Below are 17,191 nucleotides of genomic sequence, written 5' to 3' on the forward strand. Positions count from 1 at the left end.
ATCTTAGTGTTCAAAAGTTCACACGCTAATATATACGCTCTCTAGTGCGTTCCTGCTCTATGACGTACATCAATAGGCAATGCTGCACATGCAAATCAATATATCGGAAACAGCTGCGTCAGAAAATGCACCCGTAAAGCAAGGGTCAATGGCAGGGAATGTAAAACTGGCCCCCAGTAGAGACGGCGCTAAACTGAGCCGTGAAGAAAATGGTACTGACGGGTGACGGGTGGTCCCGGAGGTTGTTGCCAATGAACGATGATGAAGAAGCGGTCGTGGTTCTCCAGCCACAGTCGCGGTGGCAGTGGTGGTTCTGTAATGAGAAAGGAGGCCTAGCTAGAAAAAAAAATCCGGCCTGTTCTCCACAACCCTCGTCCCCTCTATTTTTTGTAAAAATGTGGACTATACTATAAACAATGTGCGACTGTTGTCTTCCGCCACAATGTGCGATTGTTGTCTTCTTGCAGCGTGAATACGGCAGTTCAATAAATTTCTGTCTACTCCATAGACTGTATACTGATTGCAGCCATGTCACCTCAGATTCATGAAGCTTCCTTTCACATTTACATCAATTTCTCTAACATTTATCGTTTATAGTCAGCTGACACAAAAGTATATGACAATTACGTTTATTTTTGAGCAAAAAGCAGTTTCTCGGCTCCCCATATGAAAACTAAATCTACCAATCTTCAACCAAACTTAAGAAACAAGCGTTTGCCGGAGCAAAATTGTTCCTGGGTTCAAAAGTTCGGCCTAGTCAAATATACTCCCCCCCCCCCCCCCCCCCCTTTCCCTCTGCCTCACTAAACGCTGCACGATTTATTCCCAACTGTTTAAGCGCCCCGATAAGTACGATCGCGAACACAGAAAACAGCAGCAGCCAGCGTACCCGAGTCCGCGGTCCTGGCGAAGACCTCCTGGGAGTCTGGGCCGGAGCCAGCCGCGTTGTAAGCTTTGACCACAATGCTGTACTCGGTAGCCCTCTTCAGGCCCGACAGAAGGTGCTCCTCCTCGAGCTGCTCGGTTACAAGCGTCGACTGGTAACTGTACGGCTCCTCCGATCCGCGGCTGCGGTAGCCGATGTAGTATCCCAGCAGGTGGCCATTCCATTGCTCCTTTGGGGGCGCCTGGTGAAGAGGTTTGGTCGTAAGCGCAAGTCTGAAGTGCAACCCCCCTCCCCCCTCCTTCCTTCTTTCTTTCCTTCTTAATTATCAGCCTCCGATTGACTTGATTGAGAAACTGTGACTGTGCTCCTCGCCGCCTTACCTTTCCTATCATTCTCTTCTATCTTTCTCCTTTAAACTCCTCATTCTCCTTCCCCAGTGCAGGGTAGCAAACCGGAAGCTTTCCTGGTTAACCTCTCTGCCTTCTCTCTCTTTCTCTCTCTCTCTATCAGCCTCTGTTATGGTAGTGGTTGACATGTTATGAACATACTGACTCGGCTTACAGACGCATAGGACGCAAGCTGTCCTGAAGCCGTTCCCCACGCCCAGTCGCAAAAAAAACTACAGAAAATTTTCTGATGTTACGACAGAAGATCTGTGCAATTTTTGACGGGAAACGTGTTGGGACAACAAGAAATTCTGTCGTAACATCAGAAATTTCTGTAGTTACAAGAGAAAAGTACTACAGAACTACAGACAACAGAAATATACTACAGAAAAACTACAGAACTACAGAAAAATCTGATGATTACGACAGAACTACAGGATATTTTGTCGTATTTTTGACACAGTTCAGTAGTTTTTTTCGACTGGGCGGTATTATTGATTAAAAAGCGAAAATAAAACATAGTCTTTAGCGCATGCGTCTTAGGCGTACTGCTAGACCACCGCAAATTTTTGCGCCGAAGGTGTAGGGCACTTGCAATATACTGCATCATTCTTCAGGCTGGGCGATGAAGTCGTATCACAAGTCACAAGGAAGATTTTTAATTGAATACACGCAGACAACAATGTCAGATTCGTCTGTAGTTCGTTCTGAACGGCCTACCACGCGACACAGGCGCGTATGCCACATTTGTTTGTACGTACCTTCCATTTGATGCGAAGCAGAGTTGGTCCCCTAGATTCGGCAGCAACATCAGTCGGAGCGCCACTTGGTTCTGTAATGGAAAAATGCTGTGAAGCGCACTACCTTTGGGCTCTTAATGTCCACGCTGTGTGCTAAGTATTGCATGAATGCTGCTTAGAGAGTTTTGGAAAAAAGTTTCATCGACAAATCTGCAGAAAATGCTTCTTTTTTTTTTTTTTTTTTTTTTTTTTTTTAGTTTTAGTTTCACCGCTTTAAGTAGAAATGGGACAACAGATCTGGTTCCGTTGTTCAGTCCCTAAAAAGTGACGCACCTTCTTCTTTGGTCTGGAACTTGTTGCTTTCGGACGGAGATCCCCTCCCGACGGTGTTCTCCGCCAGCACCCGAACGATGTACGACGTCCCTGGCTGCAACTCTCGCAAAAGAGTTGACGTCTGAGGAGCTACCACGATGGCCTCTTCTAACCTGTGTGCCGCGCCTGCGCAGTTTAAACGTCAGAAAGGCGTGCATTAGGCGTAGTATCGGCTGCCTCGGAAGTTGGCAGTCATTCCCGTCAGAGCTAAATTCGCTCTAAAACCCACCGTGGTCTTTCCAGTACTGCACGATGTACTTGGAAACGGGGCTGTTGCCGCTGTAAGGGGCGTTCCACCTGACGCTGGCTGAACGGCTCCACGTCTGCTCGACTTTGACATCGAACGGTGCTGCTGGGACCTCTGGAAAATGAAGAGCGCAATCAAATCATTTATTAAAGGTGATAGAAAATTAAACAGCACAGCAGAATCTGCATTGGAGTAATGCGAAAGCACGGATGCCGCTGTTGGTTGCGTAATTCACTTCTTGTTTACCCATTTTAGTCTTTGGTACTTTCAAATTGCGCGCCAACTCCTTCCTATGCCCTTCTTCGGCTCTTATTCCGGCTGCGTGACATCACATCCTTGACGTCATCATAACTGACTGACTCAATTAACTATTTCAGTGTTTGGTACTTTCAAATTGCGCGCCAATCCCTTCTTACGCCCTTTTTTGGCTCGACTTCAGGCTGCGTGACGACGTCACATCCTTCACGTCACCTTAATTAACTGATTTAATTAACTGTTTAGTATTTGATGCATCTTGATATCATACTAACTGACTGAATTAACTATTTTAGTATTTGATACATTCAAATGTGGCGCCAAGCCATTGGCTAATTAGACCCTTTTCGCTTTTATTTTTACATTTTTGCCTATAATTATTTACCTAATTAATTCATTGACCTAATTTTTTTTTCGCAAACAACTCACGTCAACTTTTATCAATTGACGCCACTCATTCACCTCTACTACTTCTCAATTACTCACAACTGCTACGGACACGATTTTGCGGACACGTTTTGCGGACGCGGTCGGCGGACAGAGATCTGTGAACATAGCGAAAACATTAATAAATCAATCATTCAAATCAATCAATCAGCTCACCAAGGACGACTAGCTTGATGCTGCGCCTATCTGAGCCGAAGCCGTTCTTGGCGAGGCAGCTGAAGAGGCCGTTGTCCGACCGCTCGGCACCCTGCACGTGCAGCTCGGAGGCCGTGCCCCGGTCTGTCACGCTCTCGAACACCTGCAGCCTGGCAAACGAGGGCGGAAACGAAAGACATCTCGCACAACGTTTCACCTGGCCGATTTACTTATACAGGACGAAAACGCTGTCTTAGGTCGGATATTGATCATCGTTTGGAAGAACCGCAATATTAGCTGTATTTAAGTTGCTATCTTTTTGTCAAGTGAGAAAGTGAGCTAAAGACGAGACGAATTCTCTTCGAGACAGGTCTCCCACCTCTCGTCAGAGATTGCGAGGAGGTGTATTACTAAGCAGAGAAGACTAACGGCACAATTAACAGAAACAGTGAACAGCAGAAACTTCCTTTTTAAAAATAAATAAAATAAAAAATAGAAAAAATCAAGGCCGATCACTGATAGGAAATGCGATGACATTTTTCTTTCGCTCCCCGGTCTCTCCCAATTGAGATTTTCTATTCCTTATAGGAGTCTATCCGTAATCTATTTTCTTCTGCGCATTATAGACCACACTCGAGGCTTCACTCAGACGCTGCAGGTTATCATCGCTGTTGTTGCACTTATATTTTTATGACATTACAATTCCTTCTTCAAGTGGCAGGCAGGGATGGCCCGTACAACCCTATTCCACCTCTGGCATCTGTCGCTCCTGAATCAAATGCAAGAACTGTAGCCTGAAATGGTCTCTGTGATTGCAGGTACTGAACTTGTGCTCCTCACTCGTTCACACTTTCTCATTCACGTTCCCCCAATTCTCTTCCTTAGTGCCAATCGGAAGCCTCCTGGTTACCCCCCCCCCCCCCCTCTCTCTCTCTCTCTCTCTCTCTCTCTCTCTCTCTCTTAGATATTATTGCGCTAGCGAATATCTGCAGATGAAGCACTTGGCAGCAGCACCGGAATACATACCTGGGCGAGTCCAGCGGGAGGGGGTCCTCGTTGCGGTGCCACGTGACGCCCATCGGGCTGTCGCCGAGCGCCTCGCAGCGCAGGATGGCCGTGTCGCCGCGCCGCACGCTCTCCACGCTGAACTTCTGCTCGAAGCGGGCGGGAACTGCGCGCAACCAAGCCGAAGAGTAATTGACCAACACGTGATGGAACGTAAACGCGCGAGCGAACGAACGAACCAAACGAAATCTTCCGTCGCGCGACGTATACAAAGCATCAAGGTGAAAGGTCAACGCAGAAAAGAGAACAAAGCGCAAATTTTGCCACTTGTTTCGTGCTCAGACTTTTTGATCTGCCGTAAGGCACAGGTACACGCACCCACCGCCAAAAGCGGCTGCGGCGAAAATTTTTCCTCTCTTTTCAGACAGGGCACATTGCTCGAACTTTAGCTCGCGTAGGCGTACTCTTCACATGTATGTTCAGAGGCGCGTGCAAATGCGGCGATTAAATAACTTTTTGATATTGCTGTTTCACTGCGGGCCCACGTAACCAACCCACTGTTGTCTGCGAGCAAATCACCGTGTCTTCTTCCGCGTCTGCGCTGCTGTGCAATCGCGCTTGAGAAGGCCAAAACTGGGCACCAGTGAGAAGCAAGCGATGTATACGCTTCGGCAGGCACCCTGACACGTACGCTATGCGGGTAACGGGCCACCCGTTTCGACAAAGAAAGTGTTCCACTGAAAGATATTTTGGCTACTTTCTTCTTATATCCCTTCAGTGTTCTGCCATGCTGCGCTTTTTTTTTTTTTTTTTTTGTATGCGACGGTGAAGGTGGGTCGGTTGTACACGCCCCACAAGTACCCTGTATTGTCCGCTTTTCGTTGTCGATCTGCAAGCCAACTCTTATAGAGAAGTCAAAAAGATGAACATGTCTTATGAAATATAAACTTATGTAAGATTAAAGGGACAGTAGACAAGCTTGCCTCGGAGCAAGGCGTGCACCCTTAAAGGTGTAATCTCTTCCGGCATAATAACAGGAGCGTTGCTAGAGAGGAACCATTGTTACAGACGCGCGTGTACCCTAAGGGTCTCCACAGCGTCACCGACAGGCAGACCTCCCAAACTTGAACTTTTGCCTCTCGCCGACAGGAAACTGGGCACAATAGAGACCTACTGGCGGGAGTGCTGCTGCCAGTTTCTTTCAAATCTGCCCCCCCCCCCCCCCCCCCCCCCCCGGGGATCTCGCCTCAGCGGCACGCCAGACTGCGCCCCCCGATTGACCCGTCGCCCTCGGCAACAACGACCGCAGAGGGGGAAGGGAACGCCGCGACAGTTCCTTGACGCGGCCGCGCGCTGCTGATTGGACGCTTCCTGCCCGCCTGAATAATCGGGATACGTTCGGGTACTTTGGCTCACCGGCTCAAACAGGAAGCAAAGAAGAAGCCCTCGGCACTGCACGAGCACATCAACGTTTTTTTTTTTCTTTTTTCTTTTTTTTTTTTAAGTCGTTCTGCTCTGCAGAATGCCCTCGGGAAATGAGAGCTGCGGAGAAATAACGGGAGAAGTCGTCGTATAAATCCCCTGTTCTTGTTACTTCGATTATGTTTTTTTTTTTTATTTATCTACGCACTTTTCGTCATTTAAATTCTTTGCAGTGGACAGGCCAGACACGACAGGCAGTAGAAAGAGGACAAGACAATCACGGTTCTCTTATCCTTGGTATCAGCGCTGCTCACTAGAAGAATAAGTTACGACCGACTCAACTTTTGGTTGTGTCCCTCCTTTTGTTCGCCCCTTTTCGTTTCATGGACGTATGCATTTCCTGACGTCAGTAACTCAACTTAACTTCACGTCCTGCTTGAGTGCTGCGCGAGTCTGTGCGTGGCATAGTGTCGGTCTCATTTTCAGGTCGGAGGTTTTTATCCCAATTCTTTTTTTTTTTTTTTCGTTTGAAGCCAGCCTTCGCGCATCAACGGCTTCTATTGCAAATATAACGCACTATGCTTAACATAATCGCACTCGGGAAATTCGTGTAGCAAATAGGTTGTAAAAGTCCAAATATTACGTTTATTTTTTTCTCTTTTCCACGTTACGACATTGGCTCTCCCCCCTCCTTTTTTGTTTTGCAGAATAAACATAAAATATGTACGCACACAGAATATGTTCGGACAGTGCGAAAGTACTCATGAGAACTGTGAGAACATGCACATGCGCACACAGATACAGCAGAAACAGACTGACAGAAGCGGCAAGCATCACACTCCTCACACACCCGCGCAAGCATGCGTGATCACTGACGGGCAGCAGACTGAGAGGAAGAGAGTCAGAGGAGAGGTATGGAGGGAAAATGGGGATTGGCGTGGTGAATGGGCCACCTGTAAGAGACCAGAAAAGTCACAGCAGTTACTGCGCAATGAAAAGCACACTTACGAAGGATACTAAGGGGTACGTGATATCCTGCATCTGAGCAGTAAACTTACAAAAACTGTTCACTCGAGGACGAAAAACATTGCTATAGCGTTTACAAAACTAATTGCAGCGGCAAACCTTTTATTCACGCTCCTTTACGGCTACAATCAAGTTGAAAGGGAACATCCGCTTAGCGCACAAGAATGACTTGTGCTATTATTTCCGCACCAGTAGATGCAGTGTAACCTTCATACGCTCCCATGCATAAGAATATATTCTAGCGAAAAACAAATAAACGTCTCCGTGAGAGCAATCGAGAAGTCGCTGCGGAGTCTACCGAAGCTTCCCTTGAAGGTACAGCTTAATCTAAGCACCAGCTGTACACTGAATGCCTGTAGAAGGGCCGGGTGATCGATGTCGGACCGTCATGCTTCGTTAGAGCCATGTAACCTAAGGAATGTTGCGACACCTCCTGGTATGGTTGTTCACAAACATGGTAATTATTCTAAAAACTCGCCGTTTTTTCTGCTTAGTTTTCAGCCACATATCATACTCAGTTCACAACACACGCCTATAGTTTTTGTCTGAATAACCTCTTTGCCAAGGACGGCTTCTTAAACTTCTCGCCGTATCGTCCAGGGGCAAAAACAGACAAACGATTCAGACACTTCGAAGAAATCAGCGCAGCAGGAGTTTTAGCGGTCTACACCTGTTCACGTTTGCAACGACAGCAGAGGTACAGAGTCTCAACCAGTAAAAAAAAAGGAAAAAAAAAAAGCTAGTAGATACAGTATTCAACATTCGCTTACCATCGTCGATTGACTGCATTTAACAATCACCGATTTTAGACTATAGGGACACATTACACATGATGCTTGTAAATAACCCATACTTCGGCGTTCTGGCAAAGAATAAGGGAACATATCAGGATCCTTGCGCGAGGTGTTCTGCAAATGAGAGGAAAAGCAGATGCCAGCGTGCGCGACGTGGATCTCTAGCAATGCTGGCGACCATGCGGCCGCTTAACGCAATTTCAGTGATTACTGAGAAACTGAAAATGCCTCTTTGGCTCCGGCAGATGAAATATGATCCCGGGCAGCGCAAACCTTAGTATTGGTACTGTGATGGAATGCCGGTCCTACATAGGACCAGTGCGTTGCCAGCACAATAGGGTTCACACATAGCTCAGTCCACCGAAAAGCGACGGCATTATATAACGCAGCATATGTAGTTCGACCGTTATTTTTTTATATATGACACATGCAAATATAACGAGCACCCTCATTTCCCCTTCATTTATCTGCATGCAAATAAGTCTGACAGATAAATAATTCAAGAGAGAGAGAAAATAGAATAGAAAGGCCGGGAGGTTAACTAGGCGATGCCCAGTAAGCTACCCTACACGTGGGGAGGGGAACGAAGGGAGAAAAAGGAAAGAGCGCGAAGGGAAGGAATCTATCGTGCAGTTAAACTCTTGAACTCAACCCCGAGTCCTTTAAAAACTTAGCTAGCGCTTTCACTGATTTCCTTTGTGATGAAGGAGTCATCCAAGGGCCCAGAATCTTTTCTTCGGTAAGAGCGCGAGAGTCCAAGCGGCGGAGTGTAGCAGCCAGGAAAGCACGCTCACGCTCAAACTGAGGGTACTCACAAAGTATGAGCGCAATAGTTTAAACACACCCGCACTGCTCAGACAAATAATTCAAATAACTGATTAAAGGTATGAGATAAATGTGTGAAAGTTTATCTGTGAAACCGCCAATTACAAGATTTATTCTAGGTTTGTGCTTGTGTGTACAGTCTTTGTCAAAAGTTAAGAGCCCAGGGGGTCTGGTTTTAAGCCTTAAGGGCGCTGCTTAATCATTTATGGAAGTTCTTCCCGTTGAAGAAGGTAACACGAAAAATTTAGTCACTTTCACAGATTTTGAAAACTGGAATACAATACGAGCCACACGGTGGAGGTCAGAAGCTCTATAAATTGTTGCAACGACTGCAAATCTGTTTCTAAGTGTACCAGCTGTCATCTCGCCTCCCTCTTCGATAGACAGTTTGACGCCATTTTCCAAAGCACCAAGTGTATCGCGGCATTGTACGAAGAGAGCTCAAGTACGGAAATCCCATTCGCGAGCAAACTTCTCGGCATTTCCGGACAGGGCCATTGCGCTCAATCGGCGACGAACGTAACGAGGCTTTTGTCACAGCCGGACCTCTTCAACTGCTCCGTTCCGATTCGAACGTGACCGCGGAGAAAAAACCTACTCCTCCTCCTCCCTCCCTCCTTTCTCTCCACGTGCTTCGGCACGATGTAGGAGGACCGTGATCATAAACGACGCGAAGACGCGTCATCCGTGGCTTCTCGATGGCCTCAGAGAGGCAAGGAAAGAGGCAGAAGCGCGCGTGCCATCCTAGATCGTTCTAAATATTTTGCTTCCTTTTTTGTTTGTGTTATGCTGCATGGGGAGGGTTTTTGTAAGGGCGTTAGCGGGCAAAGGGTCGTCGTCTTTGATCAGCATTTTCTGGATCGCGTCTTTCCCATGCAGGGCCCCAACTCCATGCCCAGAAAAGAGGATCGACCGCCGTCTTTGTCGCCTCTTTCTCCTCCTCTCTTTCATCCGCGCACTGCCGTCAAACCACCCTTCCTCGTTTCTCGCTTTCCCTCGTTCGGGACACACTGTTTGATTTTCTGGTTACTGCAGCACGGCGTACTTCAAATTGCGTTTGCGCCTTTGCACACGAAAGACGACGTGCTCTGCGTTCGCGGGTAGAAGGACTTCGGATAAAGGAACACGCTGGTTCGGTAAAAGCCTGAAGACGAGGCCGCGTTTGGATTTCCCCGCAGTCATATATCGATGTTTTCCTAGTAAAGCGGGGCAGCCACCGTCTTTGCGAACGCTAACAGGGTTCCTAACGAAGGTAGGCAGTGTGTGAACTGCAATGGCGACCAGCGTACCGGACGAAGCTCAAACTACGGCAAACTTATTCGCGTACCGCACTCGAGCGATAGTTTATTTTTTTTTTTTATTGCAGTATAAAGCGTACAGCGTCCTCAGCTCTAGTTGCTGTTCGCAAGTAAGAATCGAGATTCATTCATATGACAGCAAGGCCGGTACAGCATTTTTTTTTTCTTTTCGATTCTGTTCTTTTAATACCATACCCCTTATCTGGCGGGTTCTTGCGACAACAGATATGTGGCTGCATGTACTCTACCAGCGACCAACAGTGAACAGGGGGACTGCGTTAAGGGAGAAAACTATGATTGCCTTGTTACTGCAGATCAAAGAACCAAAAAAAAAAAACGCATCCCGTTTTCCTTTCGTTCTTTTATTTGCCACTAGTCACTCTGCTTGCCAGTGACATAGGCCGTGGAGAGTAGCACCAAACGGCAGATTACCACGATAACAGTAAGCGACTCAAACGTTGACAATGGTGTTGCGCTTCGACATCCCGATCGGATCGAGTCTAACCAGTCCAACGCCGAAATAATAACCGAGCCTCTCTTGGCAATGACCGAGGACGAATTTTTCTTTAACTACGAAGTTTCTGAGAAAGCTGCATGCGCTTCCTTTGTAGTCGTATGGCTGCTCTTTGGTAGATGTCAATGAGTAATTACTCCCTTATTACAAATCTACTCCACCTAGGGGACTTCCTTAAGTATTCGGCTTACATCCGGTGACCTTTGTTTAGCTCTTTAGTAGCCCCAGCGTCCGGGAATCGCTGATGCCCAGCAGCGTAAGCTTGACGCAAAGCACCAAGATATCGGCATTTCGCTTTTTCCCACTGGAAAGCGAGGAAAATGCAAGACCTGCGGAAATTTCTTCACGGCTTCATCATCTCCCTTCTTTCAGCGTGCGGGCCAAGCCCCGCCAGCATAGCAAAGCATTGTCGCGCAGCGTGACCCCGTCGCTGCATTGTGACACCACGAGCCAGGATTTTGCGGCGTCTATAATAAGCGCGAACATATGATACAGGCGCGTGGCGAGCAGACCGAGGCTTCTTCACGAAGCGTGCTCGCGCCGTTAGCAGCCAGGAAACCATGCGATGGGCGTCTGTCCTGGAGGCCATTATTGCCCGAAGGCCCGAGAATGTCAAGACGCGCAAGAAGAAGGGGGAAATAAAAGAATGAAGCCGAAGGAGCGAAAATCGATGCTCTTGATCGCCACGCGGATGGCCCCGTGCTATGAAGAGAGGCTCGCTAGACGCAGGGGTGGGGCTCGCGCGCGGAGCGGCCATCCGTCGACAGAGGCTCCGTTGCGTGCAACGGCGCTTGTATGCAAAGCGCCCTGCATCTACCGGCCGGCCGGGGAATCAACCGTCTGTAGTGAGGGGGAAGGGGTGGGTAGGCTGAGCTGAGAGGCTTTGCGAAAGTTTTCTTTCCGTGCGTGAAGCAGCGGTTAAAATTATAGGTTGCTTTGCCTCGGAGGAGAGATCGAATCCACCAGGAAACGCACGTGAAAAGCGCCGCATTGAGGGATATATACAAGAATGCTTTGGGCACAGTGGTACGAGAAGTATGGTGAACGCATCTTGCGAAAGCATTCTGACCGCAGTCTAAGGACTCCTTAATGGAGATTCCCTGTCTCTGTTTTTTCGTGTCTGCTTTCCTAAAGAAACATACCTGGGCGCTTGCTTCCTTATGTTCTATGAATGCGTAAGCATTAGGTGCTGATATTTTAAATATTTTGCGCATTTTATTTACCGAGTTATACAAGCGTTAGCTCACCTAACGCTTTATTTTACATGGTTTTTGCATGGTTTCGTGTTTGATTTTGGATTCTACTCTTCGAGAACTTTTCAACTATATATGATAAACGTTTCAGTCTGAAGTTAAATTGTTAATTACTGTAAACTAAATAACGGTTATCAAACTAAGACCTGCAATCAGTGTAGTGCAATCGCACTCGATATGAGCTGTCTAACAATGCATGACTTGGTGCTATAGCTTAATATTCAATTTTTAATCACAGTTCACTCATTAACGATAACTAAGACTACATAGTGTAGTGAAATCGTACTCGAGAGCTATCCAACGACATATGACGCTGTTATATGGCAGAGTTCAGGTTTCAATCACAATTAACTAACTAAAGATAATTAAGATCTACAGCTGCAAAAGTACAGTTATATAATCGGTATAAGCTATCCGACAATATAACACATGTGGCTAATTATGCTCGCCATAAGCCACACAGCCACTGGGGACACTTTCTGTACAAATATTCTGTACACAGCGCGCATGAGCAGTTATGCTAGCATTAAAACAGACGCAAGCGTTCCTTCATGTACGAGATTTTTTGTTTGTTTATAATAATAATAATAATAATAATAATAATAATAATAATAATAATAATAATAATAATAATAATAATAATAATAATGGTGGTGGTGGTGGTGGTGGAGTCGAAGACAAGGTGCTATAGAATGAGCCAGTCTCGAAACGCAGCTTTCGTATGCCCCCATGCTGCGTGATTTCGTACCGTTTTCCCCTAACGAAGTCGCGCGTGATCCGCCCTAATTTGCATTGAGAGCAGCAATCTGCGGCAGTAATCAGTCATCAGAGACACAAGAGAAGCAGTAAAAAACTGAAAGACTTAAAATGAAGGCCGGCAAGCGCGTTTCGCTGCTTCTTTGAATATCGATTTCACCACACAACGGCCTTGCAGCAGGGGTAGCTGTAATCGGTATTAGGCGGTCATGCTGCTATTTATGCCTAACCAAACTGGTAAGCTGCTGATACAACACCACCCTAAGGTATGGAAGGCGACCGAAATGTATAGGAATGACCGGTTTGCAAAGGTCGCGCAGATAAATGGAACTCTTTCCTTTTCACTGGGCTGTTATCAAGGTTGCTGGATCAGCGCCAGATATTCGACGACGCGGAGTACCGGAGGACGAACGCAGCCGTAATCGGTGACAAGGGGGACGAAAAAATGGGCCAGGCAGGAGCTGAGCCCTTCGGACGTCCTTCGATAAGCGCAGTCGTATTGTGGCCCGCCGTGAAGAGCAGGTCGTAAACAGTGCTTCGGATAGGACGTCTGGAGTGGACAAAAGTGAACGGTCGATCGAGTGTGGTGATAAAGAGAAGCTCTGAGAAAGTGTTGGGGCAGTTCTTTTCTTTCCATTCTTGGTCTTCACTGTCCAATTTTTTTCACGATTGGTTGCGAGCCGCGTGTCCATTTTCTGCAGGGCCTGTTTTTATTTGATTTTAAATGGGAAATGAGTGAAGGACCTTAGAGATATTATGTTCGACGTACAAAGGAATACCACATTTTTATGTAGCGAGATGTAAAGAAGGACGTGTTGATGGAAGCAGTGTAACGAAGAAGTTCGGCTTCCTTTCTTTATTTCTTTCTCTTTTTATTTTTTCCCCTAGAAATAGTGCAGACAACAGCGCTGCCCAAGAAGATTACAATCACATCAATAACGAATCTTAGAATGAGGTAATGTATATGAGCAGTCAGCAATGGACGAATGCGGGCTTTTCCCATGTTCAGTGGTGTGGAGAATAAAAAAAATATATATATTTGATGACCTGGCAAAGGATGTTATAACCGTATTGTCATAGGTTGACTCTGGTAGAAACACCTGGGTCCCAAGAAATATATCTCTCACGTGGTAAACACATTTTGCCACGATACATCAGATAAGCAATCTAGTCTGGCGACCGCTGTGGGGGTTCCATCTTTAGATCATTTAACATGTCAGTAACTGAGGTGAACATTCGATTGAATAGTTTGTGCTGCGCAAATTTCAACTGGTACGTGCTAGTTTCGTTAACGAATGCTACGAATGCTCAATGGTGATTCCTTGTGTGTGCGTATACCTATGTCGGGTGAGCAGTTAGGGTTACGGTCGCCCTGGCTGCGTAGATTTCAGTCGTCCGCAGCCCTAAGCCCAGGCCAAGCGCCCAAAAAATGATCCAGCATCGCCGCCAGGGCGGAAGCGGGCAGAGGAGAGGCGAACGGATGGATGTGAGACATGGATGTCCAGAACGCTTTGACATGCAGGAGTTAGCACAACACCCATTCGAATACTCCGGAAGTTAAGCCGCCGAGCAGGTTACATCTACACAATGGAATTAAGCACACTTGGAGCGGCAGTGAGATTCCTTTTGTAGAAACGAGTCGCCAGGGGAAAGCTTCAGCATATGCAGCGGGTTAATCACATCCAGTGGACGAGAGAGATTATCAGCTTCAGAGATATTGGACACGTTGCGCGCCAAATCCACACATCGCGGACACTGCTTTGTTTCGCCCCAAAGCGCACCTTGCTGAATGAACTTGTTTGATCAACTGTTGCCTGAATGTACGCTTCTAACGTTTGTCAAGATACTCTAATAATCGATACAACACCACAATTGGTTGGGTGGTTTGCCAAATATATATAGGACTTCCCTGAAATTATGGGGTAATTTCCGCGATAGCGCCGCTACTTTACCAAATGTGGCTAGCCTTCTTGCTTCCGATATGTAGAACCATGGATGGTTGCTCTCGTAAGCCTGCATCGGCGGTCTGTGTCATCGGCCTAGCGTCGCTCTTCGCATTTCTCGTCGTATTTCGAAGAACCCTTCCCGACACCAGCGATGCCGGAAAGAGCGAAACACGCCGCCGTCTCCGCCGCGGTGCCCGGGTCAGGAATAGGGATTCTCACAAAGAGTGGGCGCTGTCCTTGCACGGCGTCTACACCGAGAGTCAGTGGCCGCCTGCCGAGAGCACGCTTTCTCAGAAGCTCGGCTGAGGGCCCCTTGGATTCGAGCCAGGGACGCCGAGCGCGTAAAAACGCGTGAACGACTTCGGAGTGCCCCTCTCTTGCTTCTTCGGTTCTCTCGTCCCGTCACGTAGCTGGGATGACGCTATCCACCTTCTCCTCCTTTCCAAAGCAGTGCTTTGCAGGGCAGCACTACGTTCGAGCGCGAGAGCCCGGCTCCGTCGTACGTGTGGTTGAGACAGGTTGAGAGGCCGAGAGCCGGACAGACGGATGCCGGCGTTTTCAGAAGCCTCCGTGTTTCTCTCTCTCTCTCTCTTTCTTTTTTTTCTCAGCGTAAGTAGCGTAAGCGCCGAGGCCACTTCGTGTTGCAGTCGCACCGAGTAACCGCGTCGCTTGGTTGGCGAGCGGACTAACGAGCTCTCTCTGTTATACTTTTTCTATCGTTGAAAAAAAAAAAAAAAAAAAGAGAGAAAAATTGCGTGTCGTCAGCCCTGCTTGCCTCGTAGAACTATGCTGTGCATTTCCGCATTGCTCTTCTTCGTGGGCACTGCTCATGCAGCACCGAAGTATAAGATGCTCGAAAATAGAAGTCGGGAAGCCTCTCTCTTTCGTAAGAAAAGTTATCAACATCGCCCGTGGAAAGCTACAATGTGAGAGGTTTGCAGTTGTTGTTGCAGACATCAGGGCGCTCTGTCCAGTTTACGGTGCTGTCACCATGCCGTACTTGCTGGAGCCAAAACATTCTCGTCCCAGCAGCTAATTAACATGTCTGATTAGCCGCCCTGTAATAGGTGGTCGACGGTTCAGATCAGGAATGCACGCGAGCATCGGCGAATCGCATGCCATTGTAACGAGTGAAGGGTTCTGAAATAACCACGTTTTTGTTAACGCGAGGCATAACAGCGCGAATGGAGAAGAAAAAGGGGCAGGCAATACCGAAGTACGCTGTTATAATTTTTTTTTAATCAGATGTGCGCATTCAGTGGATAAAGATGCCTCTCTTCGCTCGCAAGTGTCCTACGATGAAGTCATGTTCGCAAATGTACGAGAAGACCGTAGGTTTACTGCTTCTGCACAAAGGACTAGAGCATTACACAAAACATCTGAAACAAAACACACAACGGAACCGCCCCTGTTGGCTGTCAGATACAATGCGTGAGGGAGGTAAATAACTTAACACTTTCCAATTTACGTTACGCAATACTCGCAGACCTTACATATCCACTACTGCTTAATAAGGTTTCGCGGTACGTTTTGAGGCCGCTGTGCGCACGTAGGGGCTTGTGCACGGCTTGTGTAAGCGTATTTCCCGGGCTCCAGCTTTCAAAAGGAGTCTCTCCCGCTGTCAGGTTTAGGCTTAGGAACATTTCGATGCGCCGCTCGCTGCTTTATGTTCTATATTCCTCTTCCTGACTGCGCGCAACATTTTATCCAAACTCAAGTTTGATTTCGCAAAAGAGTAATACGGTGAAGCGAACGGCGTAGCTCCACGTGCAGCTGCTATCAGGAGTGCGCCGTGTACATGCATCCCAGCGTTCTGCTTATACCTTGTTTTGCGGTCCGGCTACTATATATTCGATTTTTTTTTTTCCGCGATATACTCCTTTTGGGCTACCTTCTTGCATGTTCCACGTAAAAAGAAAAGCAATCAATCCTTTCCAGTACCCTTTATATCTGTATTTTAAAATTTCAGCATAACTTGCATTCACGTATTTTACTCCGTGCTTGCATCCCAGAGTTAAAATTCGCCAGAAAATCTGCGCAAGCGAAGCAGTTTCAATCGCGGTGCATCACATGGTAACACTTCAACTTCTCGCATACGCTCATATATATATATATATATATGAGAGCTAATGTAATAGCTCTGACCTAGGCGGACACAATTTTGAGCAATTGCTTTTTTTAAATTATTTGATTTTATCTGCGTTTATCTATATTCTATTCATTTGTTCTCTGTACCATTGAGTAACTTCAGTTTCAGTTAAAACTTGGAGTTACGAAGGCCGCATGACTGAAAGAAAGCCCATTTTTATGGGTCTCGCGTTAGTGCTAAATCATGCACATGGCGCGAACTGGTGAGTATACGGCCTTATGATAAACTCTTCGAATACGGAAGCACGGTTAGGAGTCACGACGTGTCACGTGGTAGTAAGAGCACTCACCGTGGAGTGACAGGGTGAGCGTCCCCTCGAGGTCCTGTCCGAGTCCGTTGGAAGCAACGCAGCGGTACCTGCCGGCGTCTTCCTTGCGCACCTCACGGATGACCAGCGTTCCGTTGGCCAGCAACGACACCCTGGCGCCACCGAGCGGCACGGGACGCAGCTCCACCTCGTCGGACACTGCGAGCACAGGCATCGACACGTGACAGATATATCGCCTGAATGATGGGAAATTAGGCTTGCGCAACACACAGAGGAACTTTTACGTCACTTGAAGCTTCTAAACAACCCACGTCACCATGCAAAGCTTTACAACTGGTATCAGCGACTGTGGGTTCCACTACGGGGGTCTGTGACCACGACGGCAACATACAAATCAATCAAATGCTTGAAGAGAGCCTGTGTCCATACAAGGCAATACACAGCAAGTCGACCATCCAGCTGGATGC

The 17,191-nt window shown here is 47.3% G+C and overlaps 1 protein-coding gene across 2 annotated transcripts in view; it reads right to left on the reverse strand.

The window, feature by feature from the left end:
• LOC146208514 (cell adhesion molecule Dscam1-like) overlaps nucleotides 1-17,191 on the reverse strand; it is a 110,213-nt gene that overhangs the window by 10,875 nt on the left and 82,147 nt on the right. For both annotated transcript variants that reach the window (XM_084594365.1, XM_084594372.1), the window contains exons 4-11: nucleotides 16,746-16,922; nucleotides 4,495-4,639; nucleotides 3,490-3,638; nucleotides 2,614-2,745; nucleotides 2,346-2,510; nucleotides 2,034-2,104; nucleotides 890-1,127; nucleotides 221-313 (exon numbers count right to left, since the gene is read on the reverse strand). In XM_084594365.1, coding sequence (XP_084450491.1) covers nucleotides 221-313; nucleotides 890-1,127; nucleotides 2,034-2,104; nucleotides 2,346-2,510; nucleotides 2,614-2,745; nucleotides 3,490-3,638; nucleotides 4,495-4,639; nucleotides 16,746-16,922 — 1,170 coding nt within the window. The remainder of the gene's footprint in view (nucleotides 1-220; nucleotides 314-889; nucleotides 1,128-2,033; nucleotides 2,105-2,345; nucleotides 2,511-2,613; nucleotides 2,746-3,489; nucleotides 3,639-4,494; nucleotides 4,640-16,745; nucleotides 16,923-17,191) is intronic.

This window comes from Amblyomma maculatum, chromosome 1 (genome assembly GCF_055883805.1).
Source record: "Amblyomma maculatum isolate TAMU_Amacu chromosome 1, ASM5588380v1, whole genome shotgun sequence".
In the NCBI taxonomy this organism is placed as follows: domain Eukaryota; kingdom Metazoa; phylum Arthropoda; class Arachnida; order Ixodida; family Ixodidae; genus Amblyomma; species Amblyomma maculatum.